Genomic DNA, 16274 nt, shown 5'->3' with positions numbered 1-16274 from the left:
TAATGATTTTTAAGAAATTACTGATGTTGGATTAATTGACACTGTGTCCGTATTTTGGTCCCAGAACCCGATATAGATCTACTATAATATTTATGACTTGTCTGTCGAATTTGGTGAGAAACGGAGTTGATTTGACAAAATTCGGACGTCCGGTTGTGAAAATATAAGTTTTGAAGTTTTCTTGAAACTTTCCTTTGATTTAGTGTCCAATTCGTAGTTCTAGGTGTTATTTTGGCAATTTGATCGCGTGAGCAAGTTCGTATGAGATTTTTGGACTTGTGTGCATGTTTGATTTAGAACCCCGAGGGCTCGGGTGAGTTTCAGATGGTTAACGGGTTGAATTTTGGACTTGAAACTCTGCTGGAAAATTTTCTGATGCACTGTCTGGTTTCCTTCTTCGCGTTCGCGATAGAGGAATCGCGTTCACGAAGAGGAACTTGAGGCAGGTGATATTTACTCTTCACGTTCGCGAAGATGGGGCAGTGTTCACAAAGGGTAGAGGGCAGTGTTCATCGCGAACGCGTGGCATCGTTCGCGTTCGCATAGAAGGCGAGACCTGGCCGGGCACCAAGCGTTAAAGCTTCGCGTTCGCGTAGGGTGTATAGCGTTCGCGAAGGACAAATTTGGAAAGGCTTCGCGTTCGCGAGGTTGCCTTTGCGTTCGCTAAGAGCAAAGTTTTGGCAACACAAAAATGTGCTTCGCGAATGCGAGGCACTGACCGCGTATGCGAAGTGTAAAACTCCGAGAAACAGAACTTAAGTTCTGGAAAATTGGATTCGTCTCATTTTCAATCATTTTTCATTTTTGAGCTCGGGTAAGGCGATATTTGGGCGATTTTCACAAAACAATATTGGAGTAAGTGTTCCTTATCCTATATTATTTATATTTCATGATTCCATACTCATTTGTATCATGAATCCGTTAAATTTTGGGAGAAAAATCAAATTTTTATAAAATCTTCTAAAAACGAAAATTTAAGATTTGAAGGTCCACTTGACATCGGAATTTGATAATTTTTGTATGGTTGGACTGCCAGGCCCCTAAGTTGAGCTGCACATTGCGGGCAACTCCATTCACATTGGTGAGATCGGCGTTTACTGTCTTCAACACCGAACTGCTATGACCAAACACAAGGCCAAGTGACTTAGCCTTTGCTTCGGACACAAAATTGTGTGTCGCGTCGGTGTCCACCATGATATGGACAGACTGTCCGTTCAATATCGCATCCACGAACAAAGATCTTGTCTCCCTCGATAGGGGCTCCTTTCCCATCACAGTGTTGCCTAACGAGTGAACTAGTTTGGTAATGTCAGGCTTCCCTTGAGCAACCTACTTCAAAGCAGGCTCTTTGGCCAGCACCACGCCCAGTATCATGTTGCCAAGATGAGTCATGTCCGGCTATTTTTGAACTGCTCCCCTAGCTTGTGCATCAGCCTGGACTCTCTCCTCTTTTAGCCTCTGCTCGGCCACAATTAAGGCACCAAGTTTCTTCACAGAAAGACAATCCTTGTAGCCATGACTAGGGTCCTTGTAGATGTAACAACCATTGTGGGGACCAACTTCCTTCTTCTTTTGGTGATACCAGTCACGCCAATGAGACGCCTTGTTGCCTTCTTCTTTGGAATCGCGGTCCAGGGTAGCAACTTGCTTGCCCTTGTCCCGATATCCATGTTCTCTACCAGGTTTGAAGTTGGTGTCTTTTTCCTTTGTGGCTTCTGTCCTAAAATCATTTAAGGACTCAGCCACCGCGATAACTTCATCGACGTCTTGGACTTGACGTTGTTGTAATTCCTGTTTGGCCCAGTTTTGAAGGCCATCTATGAAATAGAACAACAAGTCATCACTTAACATGTTAGGAATCTGCAAAATGAGTTTGGTGAACTTTTTCACGTACTCCCGAATTGAAGTGGTTTGTTTGAGCTCTCTTAATTTTTGACGAGCCTCATTGATAACATTTTGGGGGTAAAACTGGCATTTCAGTTCAAACTTGAACTGTTCCCAGTTTTTGATGGAGCAAGTGCCCTTCTCCATCTCGGATTTCTTCCTCCTCCACCACAGCATATTGGTGTCGGCTAGATACATCATTGCTGCTCGGATCTTGGCAGCCTTATCAATGATGTTGAGGTGCTCAAAGTAGTCTTCCATCTTCCAGATGAAGTTCTCTACATCTTGAGCATTTCATTTGCCCCTAAACTCCTTCGGTTTTGGGCCCTCGATCTTGGTTTCCCGCACTGTTACATGACCATTGCCACCAGCAAGCCTTGCTGCCTGTAGTTGTTGCTTTAGGGCTTCAACTTTCCCGTGCAACGCCGATACAGCCTCGGCCAGCTTAAGCTCAAGGTTGGTTAGTCCTTCCTTGTGCTCATCGATCAAATGATCTAACGTTTCCTTGATGTCTCCCAGCTCTTCTAGAGTAGTAGATCAAGCGAGTTGAAGTTGCCTTCTACAACTTCAATGCGCCAATTTAGGGCAGCTAAACAAGCTTCGGTAAGGTCTACTCGTACGTCTAAATGATCTGAAGCAGACCCCTCGCTTTCCTAGCCATGGCCAGCCTGTTGTGGGGGTGGATTGTAAGTCAGTCCCTCACTTGTTACGACTATAGCGGAATCTCACACTTTGCTCGTCCCTCTCCTCTTTTGTTTCTGCTTCCTTGTTGGTGATTCGTCTCTCCCACGAAGGTTGCCTAATATTAACATTATCTTCATCGGTTTCCATGTTCTTAACCTTTTGCTCTGATACAACTTGTCACGGGCTTAACTTCAGTAAGCTACGCGCAGACAGCTAGATAGCGTGTATGTTACTCTCAACTTCAGTCCTGACTAAGAAATAAACACAATGTCATGCTTGAACCAAGGCAATCACACAAACTCAAAGGTTGAAAAGATAATGAACTGAAAGACATACAAAGGTTGGGAGGCCAATGACAATTTTTAGATTTACTTGATATACAAAGAAGAAATACAAGTGTATAAGATCTGCCTTCTAGCAAGGCCTATACATGTCTATTTATACAATGAATGTCCACTGCAGATTTGCTGGCAGTGGACCCGTCCATCTGTGTTGCACATCTTTCTGCTGGCATCAAGTGATCTCTATGATTATGTTGGCAGCCTTTGTGTCAATGGTCATGTCCAGCTGATGTGCCCCAGTTCTTGCTAGTAGATAGTTGCCTCCATGATTGCCCAGGTAGGATATGGTCCTACCCACCTGTGCAGTATGTGATCTTGATGGAAGAGTGTGGCCTCCATGATGGCCCTAACGGCCTGTGGGATTGTTGCCTTCATGTGCAAAAACCCTCTGGTCTTTGGCATCCAAGTTTGGCTCGGCTTGCGGCCCCTTAGGCGGGAAACTTTGCGGGGCGGTACAAGCGGTGTTGATATAAGTGTTCCGTATAATGAACAATGAAGTGTGGTTTGGATCTCCCTATCTTACTACCCTTTTTTGTTACCCCCAAGTAATAGAAAGTTTTCTCGTTAAAAAAAAAAGGAAAATTATTTTTTATTTTATTTTGAGATGGTAACAAATTTGATATTTAGAAGCACAAAGGCCGTCCTGGCCATAATTACAATGGAATGGACCAAAATATACAACAAAAATTTCTATCTTCTTACAGAATCCCTGGTATATCTATTAAAGCTTCTGTGTCTACAATGCATTCTTATTTACACCAAAAATGAAATAACAGTAGGCAGTTCATTTTTATCTTGTGAGTTGAGTTGGCATTATCTTCAAAACATCTTGAATTTCTCTCTTTCCAGATAGTCCACCATATGCAGTTAGGAATTAGATCCCATCTATTTTTCTTACTTGCACTTCTTCTCACCTTATTGCAGCATGATAGCAGGTCCTTGGTGCTATTTGGCATGCCTAGTGTATCCCTGTTAGAGTTAGGAATATGTTCCAAACTTGAACAGTCACTATGCAAGTGTAAGAACATGTGACTATTAGTTTCTGCTTTTCTTCCACGTAGATTACATCTTGAGCACAACTGCATACCCCTTTTCATCAAATTGTCCTATATTAAACATACATGTTTAACTACCAACCAAGCAAAATATGCTATTTTGTAAGGAATTTTGACTTTCCATATGTGTTTCCATGGCCAAAGATCAGTCATTATGTTTGTTTGATTAAGCACATGATAAGAAGATTTAACAGAGAACCTTCCTGAACTGTGCCCCATCCACCATGCCTTATCAACATTCAGATTCACCCCCGTAAACTGCTTGAGTATGTTGTAGAAGTCTGTGATTCTAATGATCTCCCAATTATTTAAAAATCTTCTATAAGTGAGATTCCATCCTTGAGCTGACCAAACATCATAGATAATGGCCTTTTGCTGCTGATTTATAGAAAAAATATCAGGATGCATTGTCTTCAAAGGCTAATGCCCTAACCAGTTGTCTTCCCAAAAAGAGGTGTTCTACCCATTCCCCACTCTAAAGCTGATTTTGTTGCTGAAAATTTGCCAAAGAGCTCTACTTGCCTTCCAAACACTTACCCCATATGGAGAGGTTACTTTTTTTTTTCCAAGTCCCCTCATCCCCATATTTATCTTTAATTACCATCCTCCATAATGAATGTTCTTCATTAGTATATCTCCACAACCATTTGATAAGAAGGATTGTTTATGTTTCCTCAAGTTTTTGATTCCCAAACCTCTATGTTTCTTGCTGAGAGTAACAGTCTTCCATTTAACTAAATGGTACCTTCTTTTTCTTTGTTGCCTTGCCATAGAAACTTTTTCCTTAAAGCATCCATTCTCCTCTCTATCTTTGGTGGGAAAGGGAATAAGGACATCGTATATGTAGGAAGAGCATCAAGTACACTATTGATGAGGACTAGCCTGCCTCCTAGAGAGAGGTATTGATTTTTTTATCTTGCTAGTTTCTTTTCACATTTCTCCAGGACCCCATTCCATCTATCAATGGATCTGCATTTAACCCCCAAAGGCATTCCAAGATATATTGTTGTAAAAGCACCAATTTCACACCAAGAATCCCAGCAAGTTATTGGATTTGTTGAGATTCATCAATATGATAAATTAGACTTTTTCTCCAATTAATGTGAAGCCCAGATATCCTTTCAAAAATTACTAAGATAACTCTTAACATCCTCATTTGATCTACCTCTGCATCACATAGAATGATAGCATTATCTGCATAAATGAGATTAGTGATCTTCATGCTACCTCATTGTCTGTTGTTAACCTAGAAGCCTCTAATCCAATTATTCTGCTAGGTTTTATGGAACATATTGTTCAATTCCTTCATGGCTATAATGAAGAGGAAAGGAGATAAAGGATCTCCATGCCTCAATCCCCTTTGAGCAGGAAAGAAACCTTCAGGTGACCCCTTGATCAACACTGAGAATCTATTTGTACTAATACAAAATCTAATCCAGTTATTCTATTTTATGCCAAAACCCATCTGCTTCAGCATATTTATCAGGAAATCCCAATTCACATGGTCAAAAACTTTTCCTATATGTAATTTGCACAATATTCCTCGCTTTCCCCCCTTTAATTTGGAATCCATATATTCATTAGCAATAAGAGCAACATCCATTATTTGTCTTCCTTTGATGTTTGCCAATCAGTTTTGAGATCACTGATTTCAATCTTTCCGCTAGAAGTTTGGAGATGGTCTTATACACGCTGCCGATTAAACTTATAGGTCTATAATTTTTTAACTTCTTTGCACCATTTCTCTTTGGTATCAAGGCTATGTAGCTTGCATTTAGAGTCTTTTCAAAGTACTCCTAACTGTGAAAATTTTGGATAGCTTGCATTATGTCACCCTTGATGATGTCCCAACATTGAGAATAGAAACCCATGCTAAAGCCATCGAGCCCTGGACTTTTATCAATAGCACAAAGTTTAATGCATTCATGCACCTCTTGTTCTCCAAAAGGTCTTTGGAACCAATATTGCTCTTGATCAGTGATTTGTGGACCATCTATCATGTTAAAAGTTGGTCTCCAATGTTCAGACTCAGTAAAAAGTTACTGATAAAACCTCACTACCTCCTATTTAATTGCTATTGCTATTGGATCTTCCAATATTATACCATTTGCCACTAGTGATCTATATTGTTGTATCTCTTATGTGCATTTACAGTCCTTTCAAAGAATTTAGTATTTTTGTCACCCTCTTTCATCCATAAGGGTCTGGACCTTTGTCTCCAAGCTATCTCCTCATTTTTTGCAACCTCTTCAAATTCCATGAATAGGTTTGCTTTCAGTAAAACTTCCTCTTAATTCAAATTTCTCTACTCCTGAATTATGTCTAACTCTGAGATCTGGTTAAGGATACTGGACTTGGTGGCCTCCAAATTCCCATGCTTAGTTAGATTCCATTTCTTTAATTTTCCTCTCACATCTTTCAATTTGCTTGCCAAGATATAATCTAGTCTACCTACAATTACAAAAGAATCCCACCATGTCTTCAATTGATCATTAAAACCCTCTACACCTAACCACTAGTTTTCAAACTTGTGATACGATTTGTTGTATTCCAATCATCACATTGCAAGGAGAGAGGAAAATGATATGAATCTACCCTCTGCTGAATAGACTACTTAATACTCATGAATTCCTTATTCTAACTTGTGGAGAAGAGGAATCTATCAATCCTGGAAGAAGAATCTTGAGTGCCCCCAGCCCCCCCCCCATACCAGTTCCTTGTATACATGCCTCCAATTAATGGAAGGTCTACCAATTCCATGTCATCAATGAAATTTGAGATATCAATCATATCTCTAGTTAAGGTGGTACAATTCTTCTTTTCTGAAATATAACTAGGGGTGTTAAAATCTCCACACACTACCCAGAGACCTCCACAAAGCCCTCTAGCTGCCTCAATTTCTTCCCACATCCCTTTCCTTTCCTTTCTGTTGTTTGGACCATACACCCCCGTTAGATGCCAAGAAAAGTCATAAGTCATATCCATGAAGCTACATGTCAAGGAATGTAATTCTGTACATGTCAAGGAATGTAATCATGTACATGTAACTTCTCCCTTCTAAACTCTATTATCCCATATCATTAAAATTCCCCCTCTAGTATCACTAGCCTCTAAACATTCATATTTCACCCATTTATTTGCCCATAATTGCTTCACAAACTCCTCTATATCCCATTCTACCTTGGTTTCTTGCAGGCAATAGATGTCTACTTTCCACATGTGTATTAGACTCTTCAATGTGCTCATTTTCTCCCTATTGTTTATCCCCCCCAATGTTCTATGAGATTATGTTTATCTTCATGTTGCACCACTTGACTGTAACTTCCCCATATTTCTCTTTCAATTGCTTTTGAATTTTACATCAAAACTAACTAAACCTTTGAGTTTTGTTGTATCTTTCCATCTTGGAGTTGAAGGAGTCTCAAGTTCTGGTTCAGCTAGTTCAACTCTGCAATTCTTCCTTCTACTGTCAATTTTTATAAAAAGGGCAAAAGCCTCTTTTTCACAATCCTTAAAATTTACCTCAAATTTGTTGCTTAGGCTAATAATGTTGTTGTGTACCCATAGAGTTGCATCCATCTTTTCATTGTAGGATTGAACATTGATAGGTTCTTGCATGCTAGATGACTGTTGGCCTTTTTAGCGAGAGTAGTTTCTTTCTGTCGTGTTCGATCCCCTCGTAGAAACCCCATTAATTTATTTTGTGCTAGTCTCAAGAAAGTTGTGTGTGTCATCACTGTGTGAGGGGGTATCGATATCTGACATATTGGAGATAGACGATCCTTCTGGTGGAATTTGACTGCAATGAGCTTCTAATTCGAGAAGTATTGGGTCAGGATCACTTAAAAGAGTTGGTGGATCTTGAGTTTTAATTAAAATCAAAGGATCAGTTGGACCGGAGTGATGTAGTGGGTCAGGTTCTATTATATTGGTTGGAGGATCTTGGGCCCTAATTAAAATCTGAGGATCAGTTGGGCTAGAGTGATGTTTGGGCATGTGGCCCAAAACCCTGTATTATCTTGAAGTGTAACCTGTTTTGCTCCTCTCACGTGTCTCCACACGTGATATCGAATTTGAATTAATTGCTTTCTTCGATGTACCCACGTGCTATGACATCCTCAACATAGACAAAGTACCAAAATCTTCCTCATAGACCTAGCTAGCCCTAATTCCTTGGATAGGTCGATGGTCCTATTCTCCTTAGAGAGATCTGGAAAATCACCGTCGGTATGGTCTATGGCTTCCACCTGCACCGGAATTTCACACCAAACAGGAATAGTACAAATAAATCCGTCACTTTCAACTTTCACTTCCTTGGGAACATCTGAACCATCCCCCTCCACTTTAATTCTTGCCTAGCACATATGATTCTTTAAACTGATTTCTTCTCTCGATACATCCCCCACAAAAATTACTGATTTCCTTGAAGACCTTGTAAGACCATAAATTAAGCGGGAGCCCTAGGAGTCGAATCCAGACCCAGTTCCTCTCTGTCTTTTTTGGCCATCAACCAGTTGTGGGAGACCACCAATGGAGTATCAGCTTCACCTTTTTCCATCGTCATTCCCCAGTTAGAACATGTTCAACAACTTTTCTTGTCGGTAGTTCAAACAAGAAAAATGAATCATTCATCTCATAAACATTAACTCCTTGTGCAGCTTTCCAGACAGTGATGATCCATCGTCGGACATCATTCAGAGTTGGTATTTTCTGCAAAGAATCGTGGAATCTACCAATAATGCATCTTCCTAAAAGATCACTGTCTGCTGCATCAGAGCTACCTGACATGATGATTCTGGAGTTCTGAGTCTTGATCAGAGACGTTTTGGTCCCTAATGTTTTCCATTTATTGGCCCTAATTGCTTCAGCAAAAGGAGAGTCAATTGTTGGGCAGAAAACTTTCTCTTACGTCATAATTACAGCATTGATGAATCTATCTATTTTTAATGCAATCTTCCCCATCCTTCTTTGTACGTACCCTCTGGAATGATTGTAACATATTTGTTTTCCCCCTGTAATGCAATAATGCTGATGAATCTTCCATATTTATTTTATTTAAGAGTACCGTAAAACTCAACAAAGAGTTCTACTGTTTTTCACCATTTGACTGACATTCCCTGGACGCTTGATGCCATGTTGAGAACAAAAACAATCCACTTCATGACTTTGTGACTAAAAGTCACTCTCCTTAACAGGTTCCTGCTGTGCTCGACCCGGTCATACAAAATTTCAAATCTTGAATATGATCTGGTGATTTCGAAAGATTTAAAATCAGAGTTAAAATAGATCTTATCGTCCCCCATGTTGATTGTATACTAAGTTTCTGAACAATCACTGATGAATGATTGAGGAGAAACTATGTCCCTTGCCGTAAAGTCACCGGAAAAGTGCTTGTTTAACTTTCCAAAGAGAGAGAAAGCTAAACCTCGGTTATCGTACCAGAGAGCATTGTGTTTTTTATTTATCTAAAAATTTAAAAAAAAAAGGAAAATTGTTGGAGGTGGCTTAATTATAGAAGTCACAAAACAAATGTTAAATGATAAAATTTTGTTCCTATAACATATACATTGCATTTATTAGTTTGGTATGGCAAAATAATGTTCTCTTAAATTAAAAACGATAAAGAGAGAGAGTATAAACTTAGAATACTTGTAGCTTCAGTTTCTTCCTTAACAAAGTTAAACTCTCTCTTACGTATGTGACGAAGACAGTCCACCACAATGCCAACACCTTTCACCGACTCAAACATCTCATTTGCAAAATTTCTACATACCGATAAAGTTTCCTATTAAGTAATATACCAATAATAAAGAGTTGTACCTTTTGGTTTGGATATTCCTTAATTGACTACTAAAAGTCTATTTCTATTGTTTCACGAAACTATCGTGTCTTCTTTGATAACTAACACTTTATTTGGATCATTATTACTCATCGTTTTATAATGTATTATATTGTACTGTATTATATCGTATCGTTTTATGAATACGACATTTGTGTTTAGTTTGATTGTATCGTATTGTACTGTAACTGATAAGTTTACTAAAATACCCTCAATTATTTTAAATATTAAGTTTATCAAGAATTACGCATAAAATTAATTTAAAAAAACCCATTTCTATTAATTTATCACCAAATATGTTTTATAAATAGATTAAGCGATTAAATTCATGCAAATTCTAACAAAATTAGTGGAACAACTTAATAATATTAAAAATAATAATAAGTACACTCCATTCATAAGTAGATAATAATAATAATAATAATAATAATAATAATAATAATAATAATAATAATAATAATAATAAAGTAAAAATACAAATATTAAGTACACTCTACTCAGAATTTAGATCATAAGTAATATTTCTCAATATGACATATAATCCATAACTTAAAGTGCATAACATAATAGTTTTCTAACAACGTGACATATAATCCATAACGAACTATTCATATTCCATAAAATCCTTAGCAATTATACCATAAATAATATTACTCTAACTCAATTGCCAGGTAAAAACAAGAGAAAAAACCTGAAAAATAAGGTTAATTATCAATAAAAAAAGAACGATGATAAAGAAACAAGGAGCTGGGGAGATAAATAATAACACTTTATACATTTGAAAACCGCCAATAGTATATATCTAATGAGAGATTAAAGTAATTAAAATTGGAGTTAAAATCAAATTAGGAGAAAAACGAAAAAAAAAAGGGCGGCAAAACCTATCATTTTTTACCTTTGATGTTGGAGTTAGTAGAAAAAAGACAAAGTGGGTTATAGGTTAGAGATTTGGAGTTAAAATGAAAAAAAGGTAAATAGTAAAATAGAATTGTGGAGTAATAAGTTAGGGCATAATTGGAAAGAAAAATAGAAAATAATCCACCACACCAAATTGGTTGTTTAAAAAAAAGGACTTTTCATTGTTCCGGAATAATGGATTTAAAAATACAATATAACCAATTTTAACTAAACAATCAAACAAACATTGTTTTGAGATAACAATACAATACGATACAATGGGTAACAACCATCCAAACAAGCTGTAATTTAAGGATGTTGTATGAAACATGAGTTTTTGGCCAATATTGTCCCTTATCTTTAATGGTAGGTCTATTTTGATCCCTCAAATATAGCCCTGAGCATATTTAGACCATTAAGTATGCTAAAGTGGAGCACCTTTAGTCTCACTAACACAATATGTTCAAAAACTAACGGTGTTACCCAACTCTGATTCATGAAGCAAATCTTCTGCTCTGAAGCAAAATGTTTCCTCTCATTTGATTGGATAACGCAAATTATCACTTTAATTCCTCATTTTTAGATAATGTCTTCTAAAATTTTGACCTTGAAAATATCCCCTTTTGTACCAATTTTCAATGAGACGAAAAATATATAAAATTACAGCTTAAATTACAGTGGCCAAAAATTACAGCTTAAATTACAGCTGAAAAATGTAATTTACAGGTCAAAATTTTAGAAGATATTATCTAAAAATGAGGAATTAAAGTGATAATTTGCGTTATCTAATAAAAGGAAAGGAAACATTTTGTTTCAGAGCAGAAGATTTATTTCATGAATCAGAGTTGGGTAACAGTGTTAGTTTTTGAATATATAGTGTCAGTAAGACTAAAGATGCTCCACTTTAGCATAGTTAAGGGGCTAAATATGCTCAGAGTTATATTTGAGGGACCAAAATAGACCTAATCTAAAAAGAAATAAGGACAATATTGGTCAAAAACTCTATGAAACAGGTCAATTAGTTTTTTGGTTTTTTACAAACTTATTTTTTTTATGACCCTACCTTTTAGTTTTTTTATTTTTTTATTTTTTAACATGAGCGAGATAGCAACTATGAAACATCATCCGCATAAAATCTGCACTCAACCGCTAGTCCACTCCCAAGTCGTCTTTCTCTTTTTCACACCGTCTCAATTCACACAAATATGTTGAGTCTTAATCACTAAGTAATTCAGAAGAATCTAGTAAAGCCTCTAATATTACTCAAAAAAATCAACTTGTCTTTTCCTAGAGAGTTTCCTCTATTCTATATAAGCAGGTCGTCTTAAGTTTTTGTTGCATAGACTACAAAACTTTGTTAGTATCACGAAAAAGAGAAACAAAGAGACTGATTAGGGAAATGGCTGGGGACGATTCTCATGATCTGATGAAGCTACTTGGTTCTTCAGACCGTGACTTTCTCATTCGCAACAACGGTGACCAGGTATCTATAAATATTGAATATTCATTAACTTTTACTGTGTATGTTATAAAGCCGGATTTTGGGTTTGTTCTCTGTGTGTGTTTTGAGTTTTTCTTCCGATTCTATTGACAAATGCATGTTTCTACTAATGTTTTGGTATAGTGAAGTAAATTGTAGCAGAAATGTGGCATATGATGTTGATAAATGATGAATTGGATTTGAATTGGAGTATCTGATTGTGGTTTGTTGTTTCTTTTGGTTTAACAATCCAGTATCCAAAACCCATTGGCTCGACTAATCCCCTTCCCGATCCGCATAGGGCCCATTAAATGGGGAAGAGCTTGCTAGGCGTATCTAGGTTTTAGGATATGGTTTCATGTGAACCCATACTCCTCTCCCTAAATCATGTACAACAATGTTATATTTCTTCAAAATTACTTAAATATATGTGAGTGCACCCATGCTCAAGGACCCCTATGGTGCAATAATTATTGGGTGCACCTCTACAATTGAAATTAGCGGTTCAAAACACACTCCGGACGGTCTTGTTTTCGACATGGAGTATAGATAAATATGCGAAAATCAATAAAATTTCAAAAAGTATAATTTTGAACCTATAATTTTAAAAGTGTAGTGGGTAGGGTAAGAGACTAAAGTTAAACCCGTCAAATGTGATTCTAGATCCACCTCTTTACAATAGTGCACCCCCCTCTTGAAATCATGGATCGGCCTGGGTCTCTCCATTCCCAAGGACCTCTGGTTAAGCGTAGAGGGATCGCATGTATGCACCACGTTCCTTGGTGGTAGTTTCTTGCTTTCTGTACACAATATGTGAACAAATGGAAATTCTAAGAAATTTTCTTCTGAGATTGTCTAGGTCTTGGACAATTTTTTGATAATGTCCTGGAAAAAGTTTTCAAAATTTGATAGATTACTTTCGAATGGAAATTCTTAAAACTCAGCAGTGTTTGGATTGATTTGTTATTCAAAAAGAGAGATTTATGATTTATAACCCTTTACTTTGCATAGCTATCCACATTATTTACTCCACCTACGCTTTAGGAATGTTAAAAAGAATATCCATAAGTCAACCTGAATTGTTTGAGAAGTTTGTAACATGAAAAAGTAAATAATTTTAAACAAAAATTTAAGTAGTTTACAGGTTTAAAAAATAAGATGAAAGTACTTATAAAGACAAATTATGAACATAATAATAGGATGGATTAAACATGTAATAATTAAAAGAAAATATAACATACATAAAAGGATCAAAGTAAATATTCAAGAGTTAGCGAGATGTTGTGGAAGTAAGTTTGGGTTGATCTTGGTTACTTCTATTTTTAATGGTTTGAGATGGAATGAAAAAACATCATTTTTTGATTTTTCTTTTCATTCTGTTTTGTTTTTTCTGAAAACAATTCGTTCTGTTAACTAAATAATTATGTTGTTCGTTTCAAGGAAACTGTTGCAAAAAAGTTGTTTGGGTCGGGCGGTCGGGTTTCACGGGAATAGCTTTTCCTAACATTTCAAATTTGATAATGTGTTTGTAAGTATAAGGTGTATCCAAGAATAAGAAAGTGAGGTGTGACAGGAGTCATCTTTTTAGAGTATCTTTTGTGGTGGATTTTAGAACCACTATCTGATTTTTCCATTTCTGGTTTCTGTAGAAGACTAGAAGTGCAACATTTTCAATGTAGTTCTATGCATCTTTTTTTCACTTTCCTGACTTTTTAGTTTTATTGGTATAGACATGCGTGTTAGAAAAGGTGAGGTGAATTTTGGAAATTAGTAGCTAGCTTTGATTAAAAGATTAACTAATTTACGGCAAGTTACTCTTATATGAATCTCAGGTTAAGCTTGATGCTTTAAAGGAGAAAAAAGTTGGTTTGTATTTTTCAGCATCATGGTGTGGTCCATGCCAACATTTCACCCCGAATTTGGTAGAGGCGTACAATGAGCTCCTACCAAAAGGAGACTTTGAAGTTGTTTTCCTTACTGCTGACGAGGATGATGAATCATTTAAGGAGTACTTCTCTAAAATGCCGTGGCTCGCTGTCCCATTCTCTGATTCTGAAACACGTAAACGTCTGAATGAATTGTTTGCTGTTAAGGGAATACCCCACTTAGTGATCCTTGATGACTGTGGAAAGGTAGTGACAGATAACGGGGTTGAGATCATCCTTGAGCATGGGGTGGAAGGTTACCCTTTTACTCAAGAACGGCTAAATGAACTTAAAGAGCAAGAAGAAGCAGCTAAAAGAGAACAATCTTTGAAATCTATCTTGGAGTCACAATCAAGAAACTATGTAGTTGCAGTTGATGGGAGGAAGGTTGATTCAAGATGCTGTTCTTTTTCCTGCATGTTTTATTCTTGTTCTTTAATTAAAGTTTCCCTAACTACTATGTTTTGATTACTATTAGGTACCTGTTGCTGAGCTTGAAGGCAAGATTGTAGGCCTGTATTTCTCAATGACCTCTTTCGAAGAATGTGAATCATTTACTCGGATGCTGATCGATATGTATGACAAGTTGAAGGCGCAGGGGGAAAACTTTGAGGTTGTGATGATTCCCCTTGATGGTGAAGATGATGATGAATCTTTTAAGAAAGAGTTTGCAAGCATGCCTTGGTATTCACTTCCCTTAAAAGACAGGACTTGTGAGAAGCTCGCCCGGTACTTTGAGCTCTCTACCCTTCCTACCTTAGTCATCATTGGAACAGATGGGAAGACTCTTCATTCTAATGTTGCTGAAGCCATCGAGGAGCATGGCATCCTGGCATATCCTTTTACCCCCGAGAAGTTTGCTGAACTTGAGCAGATAGAGAAAGCTAAGCGAGAAGCACAAACACTGGAGTCAATTTTGGTCACTGGAGATCATGATTTCGTCATTGGAAAAGATGGTGAAAAGGTAGGACGAAAATATCACATCTTGGTATTATTGTTATGTCATAGAACATGGATCCTTTATTTGCCTTAATGTATCAAAAAAATTTCCAATAAATTTGTTCAGACTCCTAAAGTTTCCCAGTTAATTTAACAAAGGACTGCACCTATCTATTGCATATACGTTGTAAGCTGATTCTATGACATAAGTGATGTTTACATGAGATGTTGGAGCTTCAGAGTTCCTCAATCATCTGCTGATAAATAAAACAAGGTTTTCAGTATACAGTTTTTGGATTACTGTATAATTAACATGACACCTCTTTCTGTTGATGTCACTCTTTTCCTGAAGTACAACAAGTGACCAAAATTTTCTCTTTGTAGATTCTGGTGTCTGATCTTGTAGGGAAGAATATTCTCCTTTACTTCTCAGCACACTGGTGTCCGCCATGCCGTGCTTTTACACCAAAGCTTAAAGAAGCATATGAGAAGATTAAAACCAAAAATGGTCCATTGGAAGTGATTTTCATATCTAGTGATCAAGATCAAGCCTCGTTTGATGACTATTTTGCTACAATGCCATGGCTCGCTCTTCCCTTTGGCGATGAAAGGAAGGCATCCTTGAGTCGCCTTTTCAAAGTTCAAGGCATACCAACATTGGTTGCTATAGGGCCATCGGGCAAGACTATTACAACTGGGGCCAGAAACATGATCATGCGTCATGGTGCTGAGGCTTTTCCATTCACCGAGGAGCGTATGAAGGAAATCGAGGCAGACATTGCAGAGAAAAAAGAAAACAACTTGGATCCGGAGGTAGATCAGAAGGAGCAAGGCAAAGATGAAAAGAAACCAAACGAAGGATGGGTTTGTGATGGTGAAGTTTGTTCCAAAAGTTAATTTGGTTATTATGGGTTCTTAGGTTTTAATCTTGTTTTATGACTATGTAGTACTACGTGTCTTATTCAGACAGAACTATGTTTCATTATAAGGCACATTTAATAAAGATCATTCTGTGGTACTACAGTCCATATGCTCACTCCCTTCTGTAGATGTCAGATCAAAGATGGCACTTAATCTTGACTGGAAAAGCTAAGTTTATCTTGGTTTCAATTAATGTAAAACTTCATGTCAATCTGGTCAGGAAATTTTACTTTCTCCATGGTAAAATTCCTTTGAAAGGAAAATAAGGGGATAGCAGACAAACTGAACTTCTTTCATTTCTTTGCTTTG

At 37.2% G+C, this 16274-nt stretch overlaps 1 protein-coding gene across 1 annotated transcript; it reads left to right on the top strand.

Moving 5' to 3' along the window:
* Positions 1-11822: 11822 nt before the first annotated feature.
* LOC107761425 (putative nucleoredoxin 1) lies at positions 11823-16062 on the top strand. The gene is made up of 4 exons (XM_016579648.2): positions 11823-12183; positions 14013-14492; positions 14584-15069; positions 15429-16062. Exons 1-4 carry the CDS (start codon positions 12100-12102, stop codon positions 15939-15941), a joined length of 1563 nt encoding a protein of 520 aa, XP_016435134.2. The 5' UTR covers positions 11823-12099; the 3' UTR covers positions 15942-16062.
* Positions 16063-16274: the final 212 nt, after the last annotated feature.

This window comes from Nicotiana tabacum, chromosome 24, assembly GCF_000715075.1.
Source record: "Nicotiana tabacum cultivar K326 chromosome 24, ASM71507v2, whole genome shotgun sequence".
NCBI lineage: Eukaryota > Viridiplantae > Streptophyta > Magnoliopsida > Solanales > Solanaceae > Nicotiana > Nicotiana tabacum.
This window is presented reverse-complemented; position numbering and strand designations above follow the sequence as displayed.